Source organism: Miniopterus schreibersii (assembly GCF_964146895.1).
Source record: "Miniopterus schreibersii genome assembly, chromosome: 6".
In the NCBI taxonomy this organism is placed as follows: domain Eukaryota; kingdom Metazoa; phylum Chordata; class Mammalia; order Chiroptera; family Miniopteridae; genus Miniopterus; species Miniopterus schreibersii.
In genome coordinates, this window is record NC_138107.1 from 29,942,024 (window position 1) to 29,968,007 (window position 25,984).

Genomic DNA, 25,984 nt, shown 5'->3' on the forward strand with positions numbered 1-25,984 from the left:
ATTATTCACAATAGCCAAAACTTGAAAACAACCAAATTTCCACCACTAGATGGATGAATAAACAAAATGTGGTATATACATACAGTGGAACATTATTCAGTCTTAAAAAGGAATGAAATTTTTATAACTCTACAAACAGATGAACCTTGAAGACATTATGCAAAGTGAAATAAGCCAAACACAAAAGAACAAGTACAGTATAGTTCCAGTTATATGCGGTTCCTAAATTGGCAAGTTCAGAGAGGAAGAAAGCAGACTAGAGGTCATTAGGGGATATGTGGCAGGGTAGGGGGAGAAATGAGGGGTTATTGTTTAATGGGTTCAGTGTTTTTGTTCAGGATGGCAGAAATGTTCTGGAAATGAATAGTGGTGGCAGTTGCACAATATTGTGAATATACTTAATGCCACTGAATATACAACTACAAAAAGTTAAAATGATAAATTTTATGTTATGTATATTTTACCACTATAAAAAAGTCTGAAAAATATGTGATATAATTATGGACATGAATTTATAACTTTCTATGTAAGTACCAGAGGTTTGTGTGTGTATAAAATAAGAGGTGTATATATAGTAAAATCTCAAGTTACATTTAAAACCTAATGAATCTATAGGTTATCAAGGTCAATTATTGCATAAGCTCAAACTATGTCCTTCTGCCAGGGGAGAGTTAAATAAAATATTTAATGAACATTTTAGACTGTATGATTAGAAACACATTCAGTAGTAATATGTAAATGCTGTTTTAAGAAGCCATTAACTTATTCTAATTAGATGCTTACTTTTTATAAGTGTCTTCAACACAAAACTAATTTTCTCTCTAGAGTTCCATGACAGTATCTTTAAGAAGTTGAAAAATCCTAACTATAGAACTTTAACGCTAGCAGTTGCAATTCTCTGAACTGTTTATAGCAAAAGACAATGCACAGCATACATTATTTCATTTAATACCTATAACAAAAATAAAATTAAGGATATAACTCAATTTTAAGGATGAGAAAATTGAGGTTTAGAAAGGTGAAGTTAAAAGAGGTTACATAGTTTGGTAAGGATCACAGCAAGGACTCAAAACCAGATGGATGCATATGATGGCAAAGTCGACGCACTGAACTCTCACACTACTGAGAGGAGATGTGTACATTCTAGGGAGTGCAGGACCATGTAAAATCACAAGATCAATAGGCATCTCATCGAGATCTACTACTCTTACAGGGAAAACATAGCACTCAACTTTTGCAAAATTTTAAATTTAATACATCTTATAATAAAACAAACATGGATTACAACACACAGTAAAAGGCAATACTACCACAAAATTCTGAGGTAGAAGATAACTTCAAAGAAATTTTGTATCAGGAGCTTCTCACCAGTCTTAAATCACCTTCATCATATACTGACCACTAGGACTACTTGGATGCTAATGTTTAAGAAACACTAATAGCACATGGCTTCCTATTTCTGAATTATATCAACTGTGGACAAACACAGTAGTAATGAACAATAAATAATTTTCATATTTCACGTGAGCAAAAAGCAATGTTTATCTCTTGGCATTCATGTTAATCTCTCAAATACATTACAGTAATTTTGTATACCCAGATATTTCCTTCAGGCATCCCTATTACTAATTATTCCTAAGTTAGGACTAGATAATAGACAGGTAAGAATTTAGATCGATATTCAGGAATGACACATTTATACAGCAAAAGGAATAAATAATAAACTGTATTGGAGATTTCAGCCAGTGCAGAAGTAAAAAACAAGAAACTAAAAATCTTATATTTGAAGGGAAAAAGTAAAACTATCTTTTAGCAGCTGACATGATCATGTACTTAAAAATCCCTTAGGAATCTATAAAGCTACTAGAACTAATAATTAAGCCAGGTTGCATGATACAAGTACAATATACAAAAGCAAATTTCTAATTACTAGCAACAAATAAATGAGAATTAAAAGTAAACAAAACCATTTGTAATAATATAAATAAAAACATACTTATAGATCAATTTAACAAAACATCTGCAAGGCCTTATCACTTAACACTACAAATGACTGCTGAGAGAAATTTAAGATAACAAATAAATGAAAAGATATGTTCATGGATTGAAAGATTCAATATTAAGATATCAATTCTCCCCCAAGTTTACCTATAGATTCAAACTAATCTCAATAAAAATTCTCATGGGTGTTTTGTGAAATTATGAGTTGATTCTAAAATTTATATGAAATGCAAAGTTTCTAGCACAGCTACAACAATTCTGAAAAAGGAAAACAAAACTGATGAACTTAAACAATACTTGATTTCATGACTGATTTGAAAGCTCCAGTAATCAAGTTTAGCATAAGGACATATAGATCAATGAAGCAGAAGACAGAGTCCAAAACAGACCCTCACACATATATATGATCAACTGATTTGACAAAATTGCCAAGGAAATTCAATGAGCAAAAGATAGTCTTGAGAAAAAGTGGTGCTGACATCCATATGGAAAATAAAATAAGCTTTGACCCCTGGGTCATACCATCCCATAAAACTAGCTTAAAATGGGCCACAAACCTAAATACAAGAGCTAAAACTATAAAATTTCTAGAAGAAAACACAGGAGAAAGTGTTTGCTATAAAAGCTTTAAAAACATCTCATGGAATGACAGTGTTAAGAAAACATAAAAGCAAGCCATCAACTAGGAGACAACATTCACAATACATATATTTGAAAAAGTATTTGATCCAGAATACATAAAAATTCTTGTAACTCACGCATAAAACAAAAACCTAATTTTTAAAATGGCTAAACAAGCATTTTAGAGAAGATAGACAAATAGCCAATAAGAATTAAAAGATGATGTTCAATGTTGTTAGTCATCAGGGAAATGCAAATTACAACCATAATGAGATACTATCACACACCCATTAGGAAAACTATTACAGTTACAATAGAAGAGTTGACAAGAATATGAAGAAATTAGAAATCTTACATTGCTGTAGGAATGCAAAATGGTACCACCACTTTGGAAAATATTTTGGCAGTTTCTTGTAAACTTAGACATATATTAAACATTAGACCCAGCAATTCTACTCCTAGGTATTTACGCCCCCCCCCCCCCCCCAATGAATGAAATGAAAACACATATCTACACAGATATATGCACAATATTTATAATAGCATTGTTCATAATAGTCTCAAAGTGGAAACAACTCAAATCCACTAACAGATAAGTGGATAAGCAAATTGTGACAAAAGATAAACAATGGAATGCTACTCAGCAATAAAAGAATGAACCAGGTAAAAAATGCAACATGGATGAATCTCAAAAACATTGTGCTGAGCCAAAGAAGCCAGGCAAAAGACAGTACAATCCCCAATAAATTTTAAAATGATTATACATATGATTACATTTACACAAAATTACAGAACACATAAAATTAAAACATAGTTACAGAAGTCAACACTAATAACACATGGTTGACTGGGATCTGAGCTCAAAAGTAGCTTTCTGGGGTAAGGTGGATGTTCTACATACATACCTATATTTGGTAAGATCAATCTGCACACTTAATAAAGTTCATTTAAAACTACCTCTAAACATATGTTCAGTGAAATGGAACAGAGCATGTTTAAAACAAGGCAGTTAATATTACAGACTGGTTATAAATATTTATAAGAAGCTGCAAACAATTTAGAATTAAGATAAGGTTGGGGAAGGCTTCATCATACCTTTGGTACTATGAAGACAAATCTCTTCGGGAAAAAGGATTAGGGTGAGTCTTTAAAAAACTTACTCTAACAGAAGGTTAAAATAATGATACATATAACTGATTATGGTGTATTTTTGAAAAACCCTTTAAAAGAGGAACTTTTGGGGGTTAGCAGACACTGCATTTCCTCTCTTCCTTTCTAATTATAAGAGGAAGACAAAACAGCACTAGAATTCAACCTGACTGACTTTGGGTGGGGTTCTATAAAGCACTTTTTAAAAAATTTAACCAAAACCCACTTTCTAGCTTCATTCTGCCTAACTTTACTCACACCAGCCTATTCACTGCACTTTCTGAATTACAACTGGCATTGTATACTTATAGTATACAAAGCTCTGGTGTTTGGAATGTCAGATACAGAATGGGCACATATGGACATTTTTGGCCAGCAGTCCTAGTTACTTTTTAGATTCATTCATATTATGATGACCTTAATTCAATTTATTTATTTAAAATACTCATAGCTTTATTTTTTTAAAAATTGATCTTAGAGAGAGAAAGGAAAGGAGAGAGGAAAACAGTGATTTGTTGTTCTACATATTTATGCATTCATTGGTTGTTTCTTGTATCTGCCCCGATGGGGGATAGAATCCACAACCTTGGCTTATCAGGATGACGCCCTACGCAGCTGGGCTCTGTGGCCAGGGCCTCAATTTAGATACTTATGTTTAGGTACCATAGTTCCAAAAATTCAAGGCCAGCATATGATGCCCCCCCAACCCCAAAAAAGTAATAGTTTTCCATCTCAAATATTACTTTTTACATAGTTTTAGCCACATATCACCTAACAATAAAAAAAATTCTATTACTTTTCAGTTGGGGCTCCTAAGTTTTATTATGAGTCCCAGATCTCCGATTTATAGAAAAGTACAACTTACAAAATATGCTAGCAGCAAACTACAACTCTGTTGATAGAACACTTGCATTACACATGAGTAAACGAAGTTCAGAAAGGTTACATACCATGCCCAAACTACCAAATGACAGAGCTGTGATTCAAAACCAGATTATTTTTAACTCCCAAATCCATGTTCTTAAGCACCATTCTGTAATGCCTCAAAAGGAGAACTCAACCTCTCTGAGAGATACTATATAAACTTAGAAGAGTGACAGCATAATTTTTTAAAATCTATTTACCTTCAGGGGCCGAAGAGCGCCACAAAATTTTGTCCAGCAGCTGTTTTCAATGAATTCTAAGCGCCTCTCTCTTTTCCTAAGTGTGCGTAACCTTTCTTCAAGTTGTTTTAAGGTGCGTTTATCTCTTGCTGGCAAAGGTCGACCATCTTTGCTCTGCAAACAACAGAACAGAAGAAAAAACCAGGTTTTACCATTAAGGTCTCAATAAAGTAACCCATCAGATTTAGCAGATCAAGCAATGAAACTTTTTTAGGTTGGATTTTACTCCTTAGGCAAATTTACAAATTGAAAATAAATGACAATTTTGATGTGACAACACACATATATGAAACCAAGGTCAGCACCAAAATGTGGATGTGTATACATTTAATACTAAAATTCCTCTTGATCCCTGTTTTCCAAACACATGGTAAAGTAAAATGGGGAGAAATATTTTTAAAAGCATCTTTCATAGGATACTTCATGTAACGCATTCAGTTGTCGCTTGCCTCCAAATTCCTTCCATCCCATATGTTAGCATATTTGGCCCCTCTTCTTCTCTCCTTTTGCTCAAGTAACTGTATTACAGTGTACCTGAACTGATGCTGCTCAGCCCTTATTCAAATATCAGCACAGAGATGCAATATTAGTATGTGGTATACAGAGGTTTTTATAACAACTGCTAAGAACTGGCACTTCCTTGTTTTCCAAGTACATTTGCAAATGAGTCATGTTTTCATTGGTCAACCTAAGCTAATTCCTATCTATTTCTGTGGTGCTCACTGTAACCACAAGCATACCTTTCTCATAGTGTCTCACAGATACACTTTCCACTTAAGTCCCTGCCTCTAAGTATCTTCAACTAAGTACAATAAACAATAATAATAATACAACTGCTAAGTATAAAAAAGGTGAAATGTAAATTTGTTTGTTTTATTGGAAGGAACAAGGAAAATATTTACATTGGACTGCATTTTTAAAATGTAAAGACATAAGATATGAGAATGTTAAGAGCCCTATTAAGGTTAAATAGGTTCTTAGCAGATACACAATATATTGCTACCCAGCATATCCTAATGCAGCCTCAATCTAAAATCATAGATATGATGAAGATAATACCCAAATACCCTTTAATAAAGAGGTTTACCCAGCTATGATCTCTTGACACTATAGCACTGCCATGCTATTATGGCACCATCCATCCTCTCCCATACCTTACCTTATTGCTTCTCAAATTCTACCATGCATAACAATCACCTGAACAATTTATTAAACACAGATTTCTAAACCCTACCCCCAAGAAAATATGATTTAGTAGGTCTTGGGTGGGGCCTAAATTTGCATTTCTACCAAATTCCCAGGAGATGCTAATGCTACTGGTCCAGAGATCATACTTTGCATACACTTAATCTTCACTCTTTAAGTCAAGTACATTAAATATGACCAATTTGTATCCCAAAAAAGGGAACCTTACGGAAAGGTATTTTCTGAAGGACAGAGAAATAAAACACTCCCTTTTAGAAGACAGATCCAGGCAATAATACTTCAGTGGTGTGGCATGAAAAGGGGTGAGTACTTTAGATGTCAACCATAACCGTCATTCTAGTATCAAAAGGAAACTAATGTTGAGGTAGTTTTATTTCACTGCTGGCTTTCAGTATATCAGGAAGAAAAACTGGTAAACTGATTTAAGGGTCCACTAAAAACACTCAAGTCATCTGCCTACTTGGTGAATGCTTCAGTGGAGTGAAGGATGGATACCCAGTCTGCTTTGCCTAAACCAGTATAAATGATTTTGGTCAGAGAAACAAACACTAGGATAGAAAAACAGCAGTCAACCACCTATCTAATTTGGGGGGGAAATAATGTAGTTATAAAGTATATAACACACCATTTTTTTTTTCGTTTTTTTATTTTATTTAAATATATCTTTATTGATTTCAGAGAGAGAGAAGGAGAGGGAGAGAGAGAGATAGAAACATCAATGATGAGAGTCACTGATCGAGCCCGCAACCCAGGCATGTGCCCTGACCGGGAATCGAACCCCGATCGCCTGGATCCTAGGTCGACGCTCAACCACTGAGCCATGCCCAGCTGGGCACACACACCATTTGTTTAAAAAAAAAGTGAAATGTGAAAGTTTCCCTTTAACACTGTTCCCAATTACCACTCCCTTCCCTATGGTTGTTACTGTGAAGCAGATCAATATCCTTCTACACATTTTCCATGTGTTTACACACATGCATATATACAAATATATACAAATACAGTGTTTATTATACATAACAGCTAACATTTCTTGAGCACAATTCTTGTGCCTAAAACTGATCTGTTACATTTATTCTCCTTGAATTTTCAGAATAAAATATTGAGGTGGGTAAGAATATCATAATGATTTACTAGATAAGGAAAATAAGGCCCACGGGTCTTATAAGCATAATCTGCAGAGCCAGAACTTGAACTGAGATAGCCTGATTTTGTAAGTCATATTCTTCAAGCTATACAAATCTACCTCATTCCTTTTTATCACTGTACAGCATATTAGACTACGGCATCCTAATTTAACAAAATATCTTATTTTTTAACATTTAGATCTTTTTCTTTTGGGCAGGTGGGGGGTATTAACAATGTGCATGAATTTCCTTATTCACGTGGGTCCAAGTGTACACATACAATTTAGTAGGATTGATTCCTACGTGAACTCTTAAACTTTAATTATTCAAAAGTATGTGTTTGTGTGTATAGGCAATGTCACAATGTTCAATTTTTTTTAAAGCCATATATTTTATATTGTTACAGTATACCTATCCCCAAATTCTCATTAACATCTGACAAAGGTAAACATTTAAGGCTTCTAAAGGATTAAAAAATGTACTGAGTTATTCTATTTTAGCACATCTCTGATTATGAGGATAACCAACCAACCTGATTTTAGCCCAGAAAGTCCCATGTTCTCAAAAATCCCTCAGGTCCCAATACTGTACAGAATAAAAGTGGCAAGAAAAAGCTTTCAGTTTTTCACCACTGAGGTATGATGTTAGCTGTGGGTTTGTCATAAATGGTCTTTATTATGTTGAGGTACTTTCCCTCTATTCCCATTTTTCTTTAATTTTTATTTTATTGTATTTTTTTTATTAGGGAGAAACATCGTTCAGATGCCTCCCACACACGTCCCTGAACCCAAAACCTGGGGATGTGCCCTGACTGGAAATCGAACCTGCCACCTTCTGGTGTATGAGACAACATTCTAACCAATGGAGCCACACCAGCCAGAGCCCTTTTATACCCATTTTATTGAGGTTTTAATTACAAACGGATGTTGAATCTTATCAAATGCTTTTTCTACATATATGAAAACAAACAAATTTTATTTTTCACTTTGTTAATGTGGTATATCACACTGATTGATTTACAGATGTTGAGCTATCCTGGCATCCCTGGAATAAATCCCATTTGATCATGGTGTTTGATCTCTTTAATGTATTGTTGTATTTGGTTTGCTGATATTTTGCTGAGGATTTCTGCATCAATTTTCATTAGAGATACTGGCCTATAATATTCTTTTTTTGTGTTGTGTTTGTCTGGTTTTGATTCAGGGTAATGATGGCCTCGTAAAGTGAGTTAGGAAGAGTACCCTCCTCTTCAATTTTTAGGAAGATTGAGAAAAACAGATATTAAATCTTCTTTGAATGTTTGGTAGAATTCACCAGTGAAGCCATTTAGTCCTGAACTTTTTTTGGGGGGGGGGGGGGAGTAGTGATTACTGCTTCAATTTCCTTACTAGGGATGTCTATTCAGAATTTCTATTTCTTCATGATTCAGCCTAGGAAGGTTGTATGATTCTAAGGATTTATCCATTTCTTCTAGGTTGTCCAATTTGGTGGTATATAGCCTTTCAAAGTACTGTCTCATATTCCTTTGTATTTCTGTAGTATTCATTGTAACTTCTGTTTTGTTTCTGAGTTTATATAGAGTCTTCTTTTTATCTTGGTGAGTCTAGTTATAGGGGTGTGTCAATTTTGTATACCGTATCTTTTAAAAAATCACCTCTTAGTGTCATTGTCTTTTTAGTTTCTATTTCACTTATTTCTGTTTTGATTTTTACAATTTCTTTTATTATTACTTTGGGCTTCATTTGTTCCTCTTTATCTAGTTCCTTAAGGTGTAAGGTTTAACTGAGGTTTTTCTTCTTTTTGAGGTAGGCCTGTATTGTTATAAACTTCTCTTTTAGTTCCACTTTTGCTGCATCCCAAAGATTTTGGCATGCCATATTTTCATGTCTCCATGTATTTTTTTAAAAATATATCTTTATTGATTTCAGAGAGAGGAAGGGAGAAGGAGAGATAGAAACATCAGTGATGACAGAGTAGTAATTGATTGGCTGCTTCCTGCATGCTCCATGTATTTTTTGATTCTTCTTTTGATCCAATAATGTTTAATCTCCATATATTTGTGATTTTTCTAGCTTTCTTCTTGTAGTTGATTGATAGCTTCATATTGTTGTGGTCCAAAAAGATAACTGATATTATTTCAATATTCTTAAACACTAAAACTTGCTTTATGTCCCAACATATACCCTTGAGAGTGTTCCATGTACACTTGAGAAAAATGTGTATTGTGTTGCTTTTGGATGGAATGTTCTGTACATATCTAGTAAGTCCCTATGGTCTCATGTATCATTTAAGGCCTATGTTTCCTTGTCTACTTTTTGTCTATATGACCCATCCATTGGTGTAAGTGGAGTGTTAAAGTCTTGTACTATTATTGTTACTGTCAATTTCTCCATTTAGGTCTATAACAATTGTTTTATATGTTATAGTGCTCCTAGTTTGGTGCAATATTAATAAATGTTATTTCTTCTTCATGAATTTTTTCCCTTGACTATTACATACTGTCCATCTTTGTCTCTTACTTTTTTTGACTTTAGGTCTACTTTGTCTGGTATAAGCATAGCAATACCTGCTTTCTTCTGGACATCGTTTGTTTGGAGTATTGTCTTCCACCCCTTCACTTTGAGCCTATGTTTGTCTTTGGAGCTGAGATGAGTTGCCTGAAGGCAGCAATAGTTGGGTCTTGTTTTTTAACCCATCTAGCTACTCTGTAACTTTTGATCAGTGAGTTCAATCTGTTTACACTTACAGTGATTAGTGATATTTGAGGACTTACTACTAATATATTATCTTTTGTTTCCTGATTGCTGTATATCTCCATTGTTGCTTTTCATTTGTGTCTCTATTTTAGTTTGGTGGTTTTCTGTTTTCTCTGCCTTCTTTTTTATGTTTCATGTCTGTGCTCTAGATATTTGTTTTGTGGTTACCTTGAAAAAAATATATATATTATATATATATATATAAATATAAACATCTCATAGATAAGTAGTCCTTTTTCTTCTGAGAGTATCTAATCTTCATTTGCCTATAGAAGGTCCATCCTTTTCCTCCTCCTTTGAGATAATTTTGTTACAAATTATCTTTTTTATGTTGTGTTTATTACCAACTTAAGTAGCTATTATTATTTTGAATGCCTTTCCCCCCTTTAACCTTATGCTATAACTGCTGAACACTCAATTCTGTAACAAAACTGCAGTTTCCTGATTCTGGGTTTATGGCCTTACTCAAAGCTGTGTGCACTTTTCCTCTTTCATTTCCGGTAGAAGAGCTCCTTTTAATACTTCTTGGAAGGCAGGTTTTATGGTGGTGAACTCCCTCATCTTTTGTGTGTCTGGGAAACCCTCCATTTCTCCTTCAGATCTGAAGGATAACTCTGCTGGATAGATTATTCCTGGCTGGCAACTTTAATCTTTCAATATTTTGAATGTCATTCTACCCTCTCCTGGCCTACAGCATCTCTGCTAAGATATCTGGTGATAGCCTGATTAATTTCCCTTGTAGGTTACTGCCTTCTTCTCCTGGCTGCCTTTAGAATTCTTTTTTTATATATTAACTTTTGGCAGTTTTAATATAACGTGTCTTGGAGTTCTCTTTTCATTAAGATAATTAGGTATTCTATTAGCTTCTTGTCCTTGTGTAAGTACAAGTCCCGTTCCTTCCCAGGTTTGGAAATTTCTCACCTATTATTTCTTTATATAGACTCTCTGTCCCCCCTTCTCCCTCTATTCTCCTTCTGGAATACCCATTATGTTGCTCTCTCTAATGAAGTTGGATAATACTCACAGACTTCTTTTGTTTTTTTTTAATTTATTTTTTTATCCTCACTTGAGGATATGTTTATTGATTTGAGAGAGGGAGGGAGGGAGGGAGGAACATTGATTGGTTGCCTCCTATACACACCCTGACCAGAGATCAAACCCACAACCTAGGTATGTGCCCTGACAGGGAAGCTAACCCACAACCAAATGAGCGCCCCACCAGGACTCTCGTTTTCTTTTTTAAATCTTTACTCTCTCTCCTCTTTCACCTGAATATTTTTTTTCTATCTTATAGCTAGTTAATTCTGTCTTTCGTATGTTCTGCTCTATTTCCACTGCTTTCTAATGTATTCTTCATCTCATTTATTCAGTTCTTCACGTCCAGAATTTCTGTTTGGTTCTTTTTTTTGGTAAAGTATTTATGTTCATTAATTTTACTCTTGAGCTCATGAACTGCCTTTCTGACTTTTCTTGTATCTCACTGAGTTTCTTCATGACAGCTATTTTGAATTTTCTATCATTTAGATAACAGTCTTTTGTGACTTTCAGTTTGGTTCCTGGAAAATTGTTATTTTCTTTTTGTGATACCATGTTACCATGGTTATTTACTGTTCTTGATGGATTGTCCCTCTGCCAGTACATCTGAAATAGCAAACGCCTTTCTTATTTAGGTACAGCTTTATTTACTTTAACAATTCAACAGGTTGATTATTTAGAAACCTTTCTTTTGTTTTCCAGTAGGGGCAATATAGCACGAGGTTTTGGTTTCTCTTACCTGAGCTGGCTCTAGTTATATCTGAGAATCAGCAATTTCCACCCTTCACTGCATCTGCCAGGGGTGTTGCAAGTGCCTTCTTCATCGCTGCTTGTGCCTCTGGGGTCACTGGTGCCTTGATGCTGCCAGTGTCACTGCAATTATGGGTTTTGCTACAATCAGGAGCATCACCGCTATAGTCACCAGGGTGGCATGTGCCCCTACCGCATCAAGTCTGAGTCTCCGGAACCACCCCCATGGCGAGAGGATACGGTGGGTTGGGGGAGCCAGGGTTGCAAGCCCTACCACTGCTGCTGCCTAGTTCCCTGTGGCTGCTGGCACCACTGTGGCCAGGAAGCTGAAGTCCCATGCACTGCCTCCACTGCTGCTACCAAGCTCTCTGGTGGCACCAGCACTGCCATAGCAGGGTAAGAGAGCCAAAGTCACAGGCGCCTATGCAGCTTCTGCCTTTCTTTTTCTTCGCTGGGGCTGTGGTGAGGAGCTGCCATGGCTGGGAACCAAGGTCACACACACAGTCCCTGCTACTTCCCTAGTTCCATCTCCTCTATGCATTCCAATCTAATCATATGTACAGATGTGTGGATCTCTCAGGCATCCTAGTGTGCTAAATAAAAGAATTTTTGTTTTGTTTTATATGTCCCACTAGTTGTAGATTGATGCTGATGTCACAGTTTTCTTTACCTTGTGCTCTTATTGTTTGGTTTCTGTATCAGGATTATGCTATTTTAGTAGAATTACTTAGAACATTTTCCATTTTCCTTATGTTCTATAAATAAGATTTATCTGTTACTTGAAGGTGAAGGAGAAAGAAAAACTTTTATTGTATTTTTAGAAGCACACTTAATTAGCAAGTGGTCAGATAGAATCTTTAGCTTATTCAACTAGTAGATAAAACTTGAAATGACACCATAAAATCTGATGTTACATGTGGAATCAGCACACCTGGGAACTAGCAAAGTTTTGGTCATATGTAAGCAGAACTTTTGTTTATCAGTTGTTAGAACACTAATGGGAATTCTCAAACTGACAGTGTCTTATATTTCGAAGAAGACACATTTTTAAAAATATGGGCATGGTTTTTGAAGGATATGTTGTAAAACAATTCAAGCAATGTCAAAAATATGTTTGCCAATGTCTAAGTCACATCAGAAAGCAACTCAAAGACAGTAATTTTATGCTTCTCAAACAATAAAATACCAACTCACTTTTGATTTAATTGATTGAATTTGTTGTTCCACTTCTTCAATGTCTTCAGTGTTCTCTAAACGTTCATAAGCAGCACTTCTGGTGCCTTTTATCAGATTTAAAGGTAATGCAGACATGCCATAGGCCTAAAAGAAACAAAATTAAAATGTGATTTAGTATTATTATTTTAAATACAGGTAGTCTCAAAAAATGTATATACGCTTTAACAGCTGATAACTCAATTTTGAAGATGAAATGTATTTTAATAAACACTGCCTTTATAATTATTCAAAGTGTGTGTATACATTTTTTGGAACACCCTATATATTACACACAATTTTCGGGTAAAAATGTCATTTAATGACAAAAAGAGTAAGCAATTGTAAAGGGGTATAGTCACTGAAGAATAAGGTATATGGGAGTGAATCACAATTATATTGTCTCATAATTCTCTTGTTTACTTCACACTTATAGAGTTATATCTGTCATATTAACTATTCCCAGAATAGGTAACATTTATTCCTCAAAGGGCAAGTTGCAAAATTAATGTAAATATAATACTTTATCAAAGAAATAAATTACAACTTCAGGCTAATCAGAGGTAAAGATAGTCTGAATGAGTAAAATAATTTACAAAATTATTTTCTATGGAAAAACCCCCAAATGTTTCCAAGTATATATAGTAAATCCTTAGTAAAATGTAAGTATTTTAATATATATGTTATTTTATTAACATATCAATTATCTGTATATATAGCTTATTTATAAGTTCTAAATATTTATAATCAATCTTTTTGCTATTTAAAATTTTTTCCCACAAGTATTTTTTAACTATTAATCAGCACTAAGAACAAACATATTTTATATTACCCAAAGCTATATTAGCAAGTCCCAAATGATAACTTTTTATTGTACCAATTAAACACATTAATGGCAATTGCCAAGTGACCATTATTCAAATCATTATTGACCTTAAATCCTTAGAAGCAAAATTGACAACTATTACCACCTCTTGCTGCAGCAATAGGCTCTGAAGCAGATACAACATTATGTATTTAAATATTTTTTCATTTTCCTCCAGGGCACACAGTCAAACTATTTAGTCAGTCTTCCCTGCTGATAGGGAGGGCCATGAGATTGAGTCCAGGACAATGAATGTGGGCAGAGAGATAAATGATACTTCTTAGGCTTTACTCCAAACTCCAAAGTATCCTGGGTGATCCTGCATGTTTTCTCTAATGCTCTTCTCTACCTGGTTGTCAACTCCCAGGATGACCTCAAATATCTTCAAAACATGAAAATGTAAATTAAAAAGTCTATGGGAACCAAAGAATCCCATAGCTCCTCTGACCTTTCCTTATAGACTTTCCGATCCTTATTATCATTTTGTCCTATTTGGTTTTTCTAGTAGTTCTATATCTTTTAAACATTTTTTTTAAAGTAACACAACAATTTAAAAGTCTGAAATGTACATGATATTATATAATGATATTACCAATTCTCCATATTATTTGAACACAAGGTCAACACAATGTTGTTTTTACAACCAGATGCCAAGGCAAAAATATATTGCTAAACTCAGCTTATGCCCAAATATAACTCTCTGTCCTCCCAACCACCTCCAAACTAGGCTTATTTTACCTGCTTGCATGTTATTCTGTGTTGCTAAATATACTAACCTGAGTACTCAATACTATTTCCCAAGAAATCTGTTGCTCTAGTCAATATTCACAAAGTGGTCCTTATTTTTAAAATCTTTTGTATTTTTAAATATTTATTTTAATATTTATTTACTTAAAATGAGTTTCATTATCGTTGACATGCAATATTATATGTACAACATAGTGATTAAACATATAACTTATGAAGTGAACGTGTCGATAGCTAGTACCCATCTGACACCATACATAGTTATTACAATATTATTGATTATATTCCTTGTGCTGTACCTTACATCCCCATGACTGTTTTTATAACTGGCAATTTATACATCTTAATCCCTTCTTCTCTTTTACCCATCCCATGTGGCAAGCATCAAAATGTTTTCTGTATCTATGAGTTTGTTTCTGTCTAGTTTGTTTATAGTTTTCTAGATTCCACATATAAGTGAAATCATATGGCATCTGCCTTTCTCTTTCTAACTTATTTACTTGGCATAATACCCTATAGGTCTATCCATGTTGTCTCAAATGGCAAGACTTCATTCTTTTTTATGGCTGAGTAATATTGCATTCTATATATGTACCACATCTTGATGGATACTTATGTTGCGTCCATATCTTGGCTATTGTAAATAATGGTTCAATAAACATAGGGGTGCATATGTCTTTTCAAATTAGTGTTTTGGAATTTTTGGATAAATACAAAAAATTGGGATTGCTGGGTAATAGGGTAGTTCTATTTTTATTTTTTTAAGGAAGCTCCATTCTGTTTTCCATAATGGCTGTACCAATTTACAATCCCACCACAGTGCACAAGGTTTTGGTTACCTAGCTTTTAGCTTGTTTTCAGAATGCATGTTTAATTTCAATGATTATCAGGAAATTCAACTATAATATTTAGACTATAATAAACTTGACATAGGCATTATAAAAAACATTTCATCAATACAACTTTAAGATCTTTAAACAATAATCTTTTCAATTTAACCTCAGACTTCTTTGGAAAAATGTGTGAAAAGATTAGCCTGTTCAGAAACAAAACTTTTATTGCTTACTACTGCCCTCTAGTGAATCACAAGAAAAATCAGCAATGCTAAAGAGATTACATTACTTAAAATGCTTTTAGGTCATCCATAATTGCCTCCAATTTTATTTGTTTCCACTCCCAAAAATAAATCACTATCTGTATTTTAAAATAAGAAATATTTTGAAGGAATATATACAAACTACAAACACTTGTAATACTACCTTCTTACACTGTCTAGTTTAGAACAGCAACTTTTCCATGCATCTCTCTCCTCTATCTAGGATGATAGTTTCCAACCTGTGAGCCTTGGATTACTGCAAAGAATCAACACCAACCACTGTTTTTAAACTGAATAAATGTCTTGCATATATTTGTAACACCTATCATTCAAATACATATATACTAATATAAACAAAAGAAACAATTCATATAACGTGTACTCACTCAGTAAGATTTCCCTTCTAAATATTCACTGTTTCTAAGACATATATATTTCCTCACATCTAACATTAGTGAAATTTGGATGTATCTTATAATCATCAGCTAGGCAGAAGTCATAACATAATTGTCATTACCTGCACATGCACAAATTTGGTCATAGGTGGTTACAATATAGTTGTTTCTTTAGTTGAATTACATGTCTTCTTGGTACAACTATTGCCACTTAAAATGTCTTTTAAGATAGTACTATGATTTGACATTGAAACAAAAAAATGTGTAAGGAAAAATGAACAAAGGAGCAAATAATGAAGCAAATATTCACTAGAACAATGAGCACAATTCTGTATTTTCTTGCAAAGCAAGAGTCAAGAATTTTATGAGCTTAGGAAAGGAAGATACTCAAAGTAGAAACCATTTTGCTACTTAGGTACAGGCAAAAAGCCTTTCACATGGCAAAATAAGAAACTGCAAAACAGCAATGAAAAAAGCTTCAACTTATGCAACGGTTATGTTAGCAGCTTCAAAGAAAATCCCACTGACAAGAGTGGAGTCAAGAAAAACTGTATCATCAATTCTCTTGATAGCATAAAGGACAATCTTGTATAATAAATCATGGACATAAATGACCAATTCAAAGAAATGAGTCAAAAGATTCACTTTACAAATGTCAAGTTTTAGGAATACATTTCCAATTTATTTCAATTATATTTTTGTTTTATAAGCAGAAGAGAGGTATGATTTTTACAGTATTTATATAAGTCAAATTTTTTTCTTACTAAATATAAAACAAAAATTATAAATAATAAAGCATGGGCAGGAACCTTTTCTCTATAGTGGCACATAAAATACAGGTGCATCTTATAATCAGTATCAAAGACTCAATGAAACATAGTATATCACCTGGAAGGCTGAGAAAGTTGACTTTTAAAAGGGGTTTCTGTCTTCAAAGATTATTGAGAACCACTGCTCTACTTATTTCTATTTTTGAATCTTTAATCACTTTAATTTTTTTTTAATCCATTAGTTTATATTTTATATAAAATGCATATAGATTAACATATACACATACACAAATAAAATTCATAAATATCCTAGAGCACATGTTCAATTTTTTACTGACAAGTGTATATAATAAAAGTTCAGTAGTCACTGCTTCTATAGGCACCACTTCAGTGGTCCACATATTATATTTTTATAAAAATATCATTATTCAATATTTCCCCACTTGATGGCACCAAAAAATTAAAGTATCTACATAAATATCTGTGCCTAGAGGTTTCTTTTCTTTTTTTTAATTTAAAAAATAAAAGAGTCTCTTTCAATTTAAGCTGAAAACAATAGGAGGGTTAATATGTTTAATAATGTTCTTCTAAAATTGAGTGGCCCATTATTTGGCTATTCCTTAAGACATGGTATAGTGGATATAATCTTGGTAAAATTTAAATAATCGACTAGTTTAGAAACTAAACAATAATGAATATCTAAGAAATTCACACTTAACTGACATATACATTACAAAAGTGTATCTAATTTCAATACTAACAGTTACAGATTCTATAACAGACATGATTTTACTTTTAATAATTAATTCTTTGTACTCAGGGATAAAGTATGCTAAGTATTAACTTCCCACTTTGGGCACCTTAATTAAAATGAAACCTCTTCTACTTCCCATGAATATGTACCCTCTTCTATGTTCCCCCATGAAAAGTTCAATTCTCAAGGTTTTAGATAACAAGTTAGGACATAACTGATAACTAGTACTATCTATCTATAATAAAACCATTTATCTATAAACAGTTGATTTCGACTAGTTTTTAATAAAGTTTGTGTATTATTGGCCCATCTTTACAGTTGGAGAAGCCAGAGTTCAGATGTTAGATTTTACATAGACACTCATGACTAGTGCTCAGCTATGCACACCATGTTGCCCTCTTAAACAGTCTCCTCTAGCCCTCCCTTCTTTCTCTCTTTACACACAAGGTAGTCAAGTTGGCCAGACTGGTTTGGTAAAAAAACATTCTCCCACTGAGTTTTGAGCATATCTTGTAGTGTTATTTAAATAATGTTTTATCTCTCTAGCCACACATACCCAAGTAACTACCATCCAACTGTGAATGCCTCTTTGACTTATCTTTTCCTAATAAACAGTTTCACTGATCATGACACAATTGCTGTTAGCATCTGGTTTACTTTACACGCAAGAAGAAAGAGTTGAGAACTATACTTTGAACCATATGAAAAGTGAGTTACGATAAGATCTGGAAATAGCCCAAATGCCCATCAGTAAATAAATGGATTAAAAAACTGTGGGATATTTACATGCAGCTATAAAAAAGGAAAGATATCTTATCCTTTGAGATGGCATGGAGGGACCTGGATATTATGCTAAGTGAAATAAGGAGTCAGAGACAGACAAGTATCACATGATCTCACTTATATGTGGAATCTAAAGAACAAAATAAACTGACGAATAAAAAAGATCCAGAGACACTGAAACATGCAACAAACTGACGTATTTTGGAGGGGGGGAGGACGTGGGTGGGAAGAGATTAACCAATGAACTTATATGCATATATGCACAGCCCATGGACAAACAAAAGTGCGGGGAAGGCCTGGGAAGTGGGGCGGGGGGGGGGTCAATGGGAGGGTAAGGGAACATCTGTAATACTTTCAACAATAAAGATAAATTTAAAATAATAATAACAAAGTGAACATTCAACAGTTTGAGTTACTAGTGACTACTGAGTGGCTAATAGATTCTAAGATTTGGTGAATTGTTTAATTAAATCTTCACAACCTTATAAAATTATCCTCAATTTAGTGATGAGTAAATTTAAATGGTAAAGTAGTTCAAGGGACCCATGGACTTAAGAGGGATCCATATTTAAGCTTCTCCACCAAAAAAAGATCATAATTTTATGCCTTATTAAATATAAAATTCCTGAGTACTTTGGTCTTGATATGCTGTTACACTGCACCCTCTCCCTTGGCTTTAGGCCTTAAATGGCACATACCTACCTATTCAGCATGCCTTTCTAGTTCCCTACCTCAGCCCCATCATAAGGTTCTCTGATTGGTTTATCAATATCCTTCAGCCCAGCCCTCTGCATTCTAGAAAAGTAAAGCTCTTGACTAAGTCAGTATAATTATTTGGTTTAATTTATTGCTTAAATGATAATTTTCACAGTTTCAATTTGAATATAAAATATGGTATTAGTTTGAAATATATATCTTTATAATAATATCATTCCTATAAGATCTTTCAAATATTTTTAATAATTTCACTTTTTTCCAATCCCACTTATCACCCCTTATTTATTCAGAGTCTACTGCTTTTTTACTGAAAACCTTCCAATGGTTTCTAATCTCAATCAAAGTAAAATTCAAAATCCTAACCATAGTCTATACGGCTCTACATAACACATCCTCTGGCTATTTCTCATCTAAACTTCAGTCATTCTTCTGAATGTACTGAGTACAGCACACTGGCTCTACCTCCTTGCTATAATCTAAACACAACATTCGTGCACTTACCTCAGGGTTTTGCACTTACTCTTCCCTCATGGCTGGCTCTTTCATTTTACTCAGCCCTCTGAGTGATGTTAGAGAAGCCACTCCTGACCTTTACAGCAGAACGGGCCTCTGCTACTGCCTATCCCCTTATTTTTCTGCCCACATCTACCACTTGACTGCAGGGGGCAATTCTCCATGGGTCTCTCATTTCTGCACATCTTGCAAGCCAGGCACCAACTGCCTTTTTTTTTTTTTCTCTGTACTATCTTTTCAAAGATGTTTATATAACAAATAGCCTTGGAAGACAAAGATAGCACCTTCCTTTGAAGCAAACAGCAGGCATGTTTACTGTCCATTATAAAAGATTCAGCTTCCCTAAACTCAAGGTTCCTCTATTCTATGTGAAAGTCTCATCTGGTGCTCTTCATGTTGCCCCATGGAAATTGGGGCTCAGGCAACCAGCACAAGAAAACGTTTATTTCATGGCTACTGCTGTTACTATAAGTAATAGAAAGTTCTTTGTCTCTTGCATCTCTGGCCAGCATCAATGAATCTGAAGAAGCTGCAAGTAGGGTAAAACTTCAGACCACTCATACTTCTTGATATTGACTTTACATACTGGTTTCCTCTTTTCCATTTTTTCACCCTAATCTTTTATTGACTGCTACATATTCAGTTCCCTTATAGTTTTCAATGCACTTTTACAAACAGTATCATCTGACCTTCAAAAATCCTAAGAGGCATTGTCTATTCCCATTTAATGGGGAAGACACTGACCTGGAAAGTTAAAAGACAAATCCAAGGTCAGCATAACAACTCTATCATAGAACAACATTTAGAGTCCAGGTCTAACTCCTAATTTGTTATTAACTGTTGATTGCTTAAAAGACAACTCATGCTATGCACATATTCTGTGACATGGGAGGATAATAACCCACTGATATCTGATGGCAAATTCCCTGTATAGTAATACATGGCAAAATCAAAACTGACAATGAATAATAAAACTTGAGTACCCAAATCAGCACCGGAAATATATTAAAATGCATGTATGTTAGACTTCATTATACATTATGACACTTAAATGACTATCTAAAAAACTAGATTCTTACACTATAGTCCATTTCTTATATGTTTAAAGAAAAACATATTTAAAAATATCAAAAAGGTTTTCTTTATAACCAGTTATTTCCCATCTTTGCAAGAATCAAGATGTCCTAAACATAAACTCCATTAATCTGAAAAGGTTCCAGGTAATTTAAAGCTTCCTGCATAATTCTCTTTTGCGAGATGGGTAAAGAAGCATTTATTATTGGTTTTCCTCTATAATTTGAGCAAAAACCTAGAAGAGCAGTCTATACACAAGTTTGTCAGGCTATTATAATTTTTACGTTACCATTTCCAGAAAGACTGAAAAAAAAAGTCTCTGAGAGCTTGGATTCCATATACTAAAGAAATATCAAGCTATGTAAAATACCTGATTTTAAAAAATAATAATAACTCTTTATTGATTTCAGAGACAGGAAGGGAGAGGGAGAGAGAAATAGAAACATCAATGATGAGAGGCCTCCTACATGCCTCCCATTGGGGATTGAGCCCGCAACCCAGGAATGTGCCCTGACCGGGAATCAAAGCTTGATCTCCTGAAGGACAGGTCGATGTTCAACCGCTGGGCCACACCGGTCAGGCTAAAAATATCCCCAAGTAGGATAAATCTACTGAATCAGTAACAGGTACTGATCTATGGTTCAGAGTTCTAATATGCTTATAAATCACTAAATCTATTATTGCATGGTATATAACCTTCAAGGTTCACAAGTTATAACATTTGTTTCTGAATATTAAATTTCAAAAATAGATAAAATTATTATGACTAAGTAGTTAAAAATTAACCCTCTTCTTAAGTAAACTCAAGAAAAATGAAGAAGGAAACATTAAGATATTAAAGAAAAGAACAAGAATTGAACTCAATACAGGGAGGGCCAAAAGTAGGTTTACAGTTGTTCATATGGAAAATATAATAAAAAATAACAATACAAGAGTAAACTGTTTCACATACTCACAACTGTAAACCTACTTTTGCCCCACCCTGTATATGACTAAGGTAAAAATAATTGCTTCATAGAGTGATTCTCTAATTTTAACTCAATTATCACCATAATACTTACTGTGTATGTTATAGCTGCCAACATTCCAATCAGGGTCAGAGAACTAATGGAAAATGACAAGGCAGCTAAACCATCTGCAAAGGAAGAAAAACACTGTTAAAAAAGTACAGATACACTATTCAAATGTTTATATTCAACAAACCAATATAAAAATATAAAAGGTGGGTCTGTTACACATTCTGAAATAATAAACCCAATATGTATACTCTCATTCTTGAAGTGCTAAAACTCCAAGTGAAGGAAAGTGTTTCTGGTCTTTCTCAAGGGCAGACCTTGAGAGAAACAGCACTACACAGGAAATCCACTGACCTTGACTCTTCCCTCTCCCGTCAATCTTGATATTCCCAGTTTCTTTATTCTTAATTTTCAAATAAATTTTTAATATACAGCCTAAAACTAATATCTTAAAGAGTTTATTTCACCTTGTAACTGAAAGGAGCTAGCCTGCCTATCTGGAAGGGGGAGGGAGGGAAGCAAACAGAAAATAGAAAAACATAACACCAAAACAGAAAAATTATGTTAACAAGTTAGATTGCAGAAATGATTTAAACAAAAGCCAATGAGTGAGGAGCAGGGGTGACATTTTCAAATAAACATACCAGATTATGCAATAAAATACCATGCAAATTTGAATATTCTTAAATGGGAGTAATACTAATTTTTTGAATATGCAGACCCTGTGAAAGTAAATATGATTTTGATTAACTTAATGAATCAGTATTAACCTTTTCATAATGAATGATAAAATTAGAATAGTATCTTCTTAAAACCTGCACCTCAGTTTTTATGTAACACTTCAAGAGAGCATATTAACAAATGCACAAATCATGCAAGGCAAATTTTTAAGCCTTAATTTTTTAAAACTACAAATACTACATTTTATCAAATCAGACACTGATGCTGTTTTTTTCTTGACCACTTACAAAATACATCCACAAATCAAAGATTTAAAAATGTGAAAAAATATGCATCTTAGAATTGATAAAATGGAGTATTATACTAACATATTTGGCCAATCAAAAAAGTTAATACTACTAATAGTGGTAAGCAAAATGTACTCTAGGATATGGTGTCAGATTTGAGATTTTAAAAAATAATGTTAAGACTAAAGGGAATGAGATTACAGAAATTATAACAATGCTACCTATATAATCAGTGATTCAAATTATACTAATATTTAAAAACTAGCATAACTTACAGAAAAATGTTTAGGGCAGAAGAGTAGTTATTCAAGAGACCTAAAAGAGTTAACTGCAAGAAAAGCAGCAATTTATTTCTCAGCAATAGGATCAGGTGCATAAATCCTGACAATTCAGTATTAGTAAATGCCAGGCCTGCTATCCTTATTTCTGCTGGTATCAGCAAGATATTAATGGACCACAATTTACAAGATGAAATCTTAAGTGGAAAGCAAGAAAATTAAGAAGTTATACAACAGAGATTCCAAGACTTAATTTAATAAATGTTTAATATTGTATTTGGATAAAGAGAAAGAACTGTACATCAAAGGATGTACAGTAATTATTAAAGAATATACAAAAGCAGCCCTGGTCAGGTAGCTCAGTTGGTTGGAGCATTGTCCCATACATCAAAAAGGTTGTGGGTTCTAGGTGAGGGCACATACCTGGGTTTCGGGTTCAATTCCCGTCCAGGGTGCGTTAAGAGGCAACTAATCAATGTTTCTCTCTCAATCAATGCTTCTCTCTCTCTCCCTTCCTCTCTCTTTAAAATCGATAAACATATCCTCAGGTGAGGATTAAAAAATAAAAATAAACTACAAAAGCAATAAAAATTCTGAGCATGTTTATAAAATATTCTAGTTTTCTTTGAAAATAAGTTACTATGTTCAAATGCACATAAAATTCTGAGTAATAACATTCTTATTTGATATCAGTTTTTAACACCATCTGTATTTTTCAATGAATAAAAAACTTTCTTAACCTAACCTCCTGAGCCTATTTTGTTTTCCTCTAAAAACCTACGTCATGTTGACTAAGTTAAAGAAAGCTTCTAGAAAAACAATTTCAAAATGTTTTGGCGAGGTAAATTGGTAATAAAATATTATTTCATTCACATGAAAGTTCAGCATTTTATATTCTACAATTCATAACAGACTACTTAATCATGATCAAACAGCCATATAGGGTTCTTTCATTAGTTAAAAATTTTAAAAACCAATATATCTAGCAAATTTCTTTAACATATTTTTCTAAATTATCCAAAGTGAATTACAGATCACATAGAAATTATAATACCTTCAATGCTAAAATACTTTGAAGATCATGTTTTCAACAAAGTAATTTTATGAAGAAGTCAAGAGAATAGTTACATAATAGCTACAGAACTAAAAGTGAGTCTTAACAACACAAACCTAATTTGCCCAGCATACTTTTAAGCACAAGTTAAAAAAATTCTTAACAGTGCAGTAACAGGCTGCTCAAAAAGTCCAAAGGGTCGTGAAATATAAATTATTATGGATGGTTGTTTTTTTAAAGAATACTTACGATTACTTCCAAGTTCTTCAAACAAGAACTTCACTTTTTCCCATTCTGTAGAATTTTTGTTATGGGGAACATTCAATGGAATAAAAGCACTACAAAGGAGAAAACAGCTCTGTTTAATGGTTTTAAAGATAAAAGGTAAAATGAAAACAAACAGTCTGAAACTCAATTTTTAGTAATTTTTTAAAACAAAGATCAGCTTTCCCAAAAAGAGAACTAGCAAATCAAATCTGCACCATGTACAGAGGGTCTGAGGAGTTTCTTACCTATGTGTTTAGTATATTACAAATTTGTTTTAATAGTTTTATTACTGAATTCAGTGTTTTCTTTGTAATCCTATTTACTTTATTTTATTTTTATTTTTTTTTAAATAATATCTTTATTGATTTCAGAGAGAAGAAAGGAGAGGGAGAGAGAGAGAGACAGAAACATCAATGATGAGACAGTCATTGATCAAGCCCATAACCGGGACATGTGTCCTGACCGGGAATCGAACCCCAATCGCCTGGATCCTAGGTCGACACTCAACCACTGAGCCACGCCCGGCCGGGCAATTTTCTGCATTAAAAAAAATAATATTTTGAGAAGGAGCCACAGACTAAAGATGGTCAAAATGGTCCATGGCATAAAAAAGGTTAAGAATCTCTGTATTAAATCAGAATATAAATATATGTAATGATTTTAATATATTTATATGCATAGAAAGGAAGTACGTAGTTGTAGGATTAGGAATGATTTTTACTTTTTTTTTTTTTTTTAAATCATCACCCGAGAACATGTGTTATTTTAATTGACTTTAAAGAGAGAGGAAGGTGAGGGAGAGGGAGAAAGAGAAGCATTGATGTGAGAGAGAAACACGCATCAGTTGCCTCCCATATGCACCCTGACGGGATGGAACCTGGGTATGTGCCCTGATTGGGAATCAAATCAAAGACCTCTCTGTGTACATGATGAAACTCCAACCAAGCTATACCAGCCAGGGTTGACTTTTACTTTCTTCTTAGTATTTTTTTGTATCTTCAAAGATTCTACCAATACACACACATAATGAGTTTTAGAGGCAATGATATGTGAAAAAGCGAAGATGCTGCATGCTGACCTCCTGAAAGACACCCCTGGAACAAGTGCTGAAAGTGATTTAGTTAAGGCTAGTAGGGGGTGGTTCAATAACTTTAAGAAGTGTTTGTTTATAGACTAAACATTAGACATGTACTGTATATAAGAAATATTAAAAGAAAATAATTTGGGGGTCTGTACAGGATTAACTCAATTAACATTATTTCTAATGAGAAAAAATGATATGGTTTTGGAACAAATCACCTCTTGCAGTCTTCTGGAATGAATGAAGTTAGAGAACCGAGGTTCCATTGTATTCATGGCTCCCTCTCTTCCTTCAAGTATCTTTCTAATACTACACTCTTACTAAAATTTCACACCCCCAACACAATCTATTTTTTGTTTATTTTCTTTTCTCTGCTCCCCCCACCCCCCTCCTAAATGTATGCTCCATGAGAGGAGGAGTTGTCTTTTCTGTTAAATGCTGTTTCATCAGTACCTTGTACAGTATCTAGAACATAACAAGCACACAATAAATATTTTGGAAAATAAGTGAATGTAATGTTCAAAATGGCTAGACAAACTGTTGCTTCTTATTAGTGTATTTGCAAGGAACCATTTGCTTCACTTTT

At 33.8% G+C, this 25,984-nt stretch overlaps 1 protein-coding gene across 2 annotated transcripts in view; it reads right to left on the reverse strand.

Moving 5' to 3' along the window:
- LMBRD1 (LMBR1 domain containing 1) overlaps positions 1-25,984 on the reverse strand; it is a 133,365-nt gene that overhangs the window by 29,913 nt on the left and 77,468 nt on the right. Inside the window, exons 6-9 of one of the 2 annotated variants that reach the window (XM_081140025.1) lie at positions 24,300-24,388; positions 21,796-21,869; positions 13,003-13,128; positions 4,896-5,048 (exon numbers count right to left, since the gene is read on the reverse strand). The exons of the other annotated variant lie outside the window; for it this stretch is intronic. Of the exons in view, the coding sequence (XP_080996151.1) occupies positions 4,896-5,048; positions 13,003-13,128; positions 21,796-21,869; positions 24,300-24,388 (442 nt within the window). The remainder of the gene's footprint in view (positions 1-4,895; positions 5,049-13,002; positions 13,129-21,795; positions 21,870-24,299; positions 24,389-25,984) is intronic. 2 annotated transcript variants of the gene reach the window in all.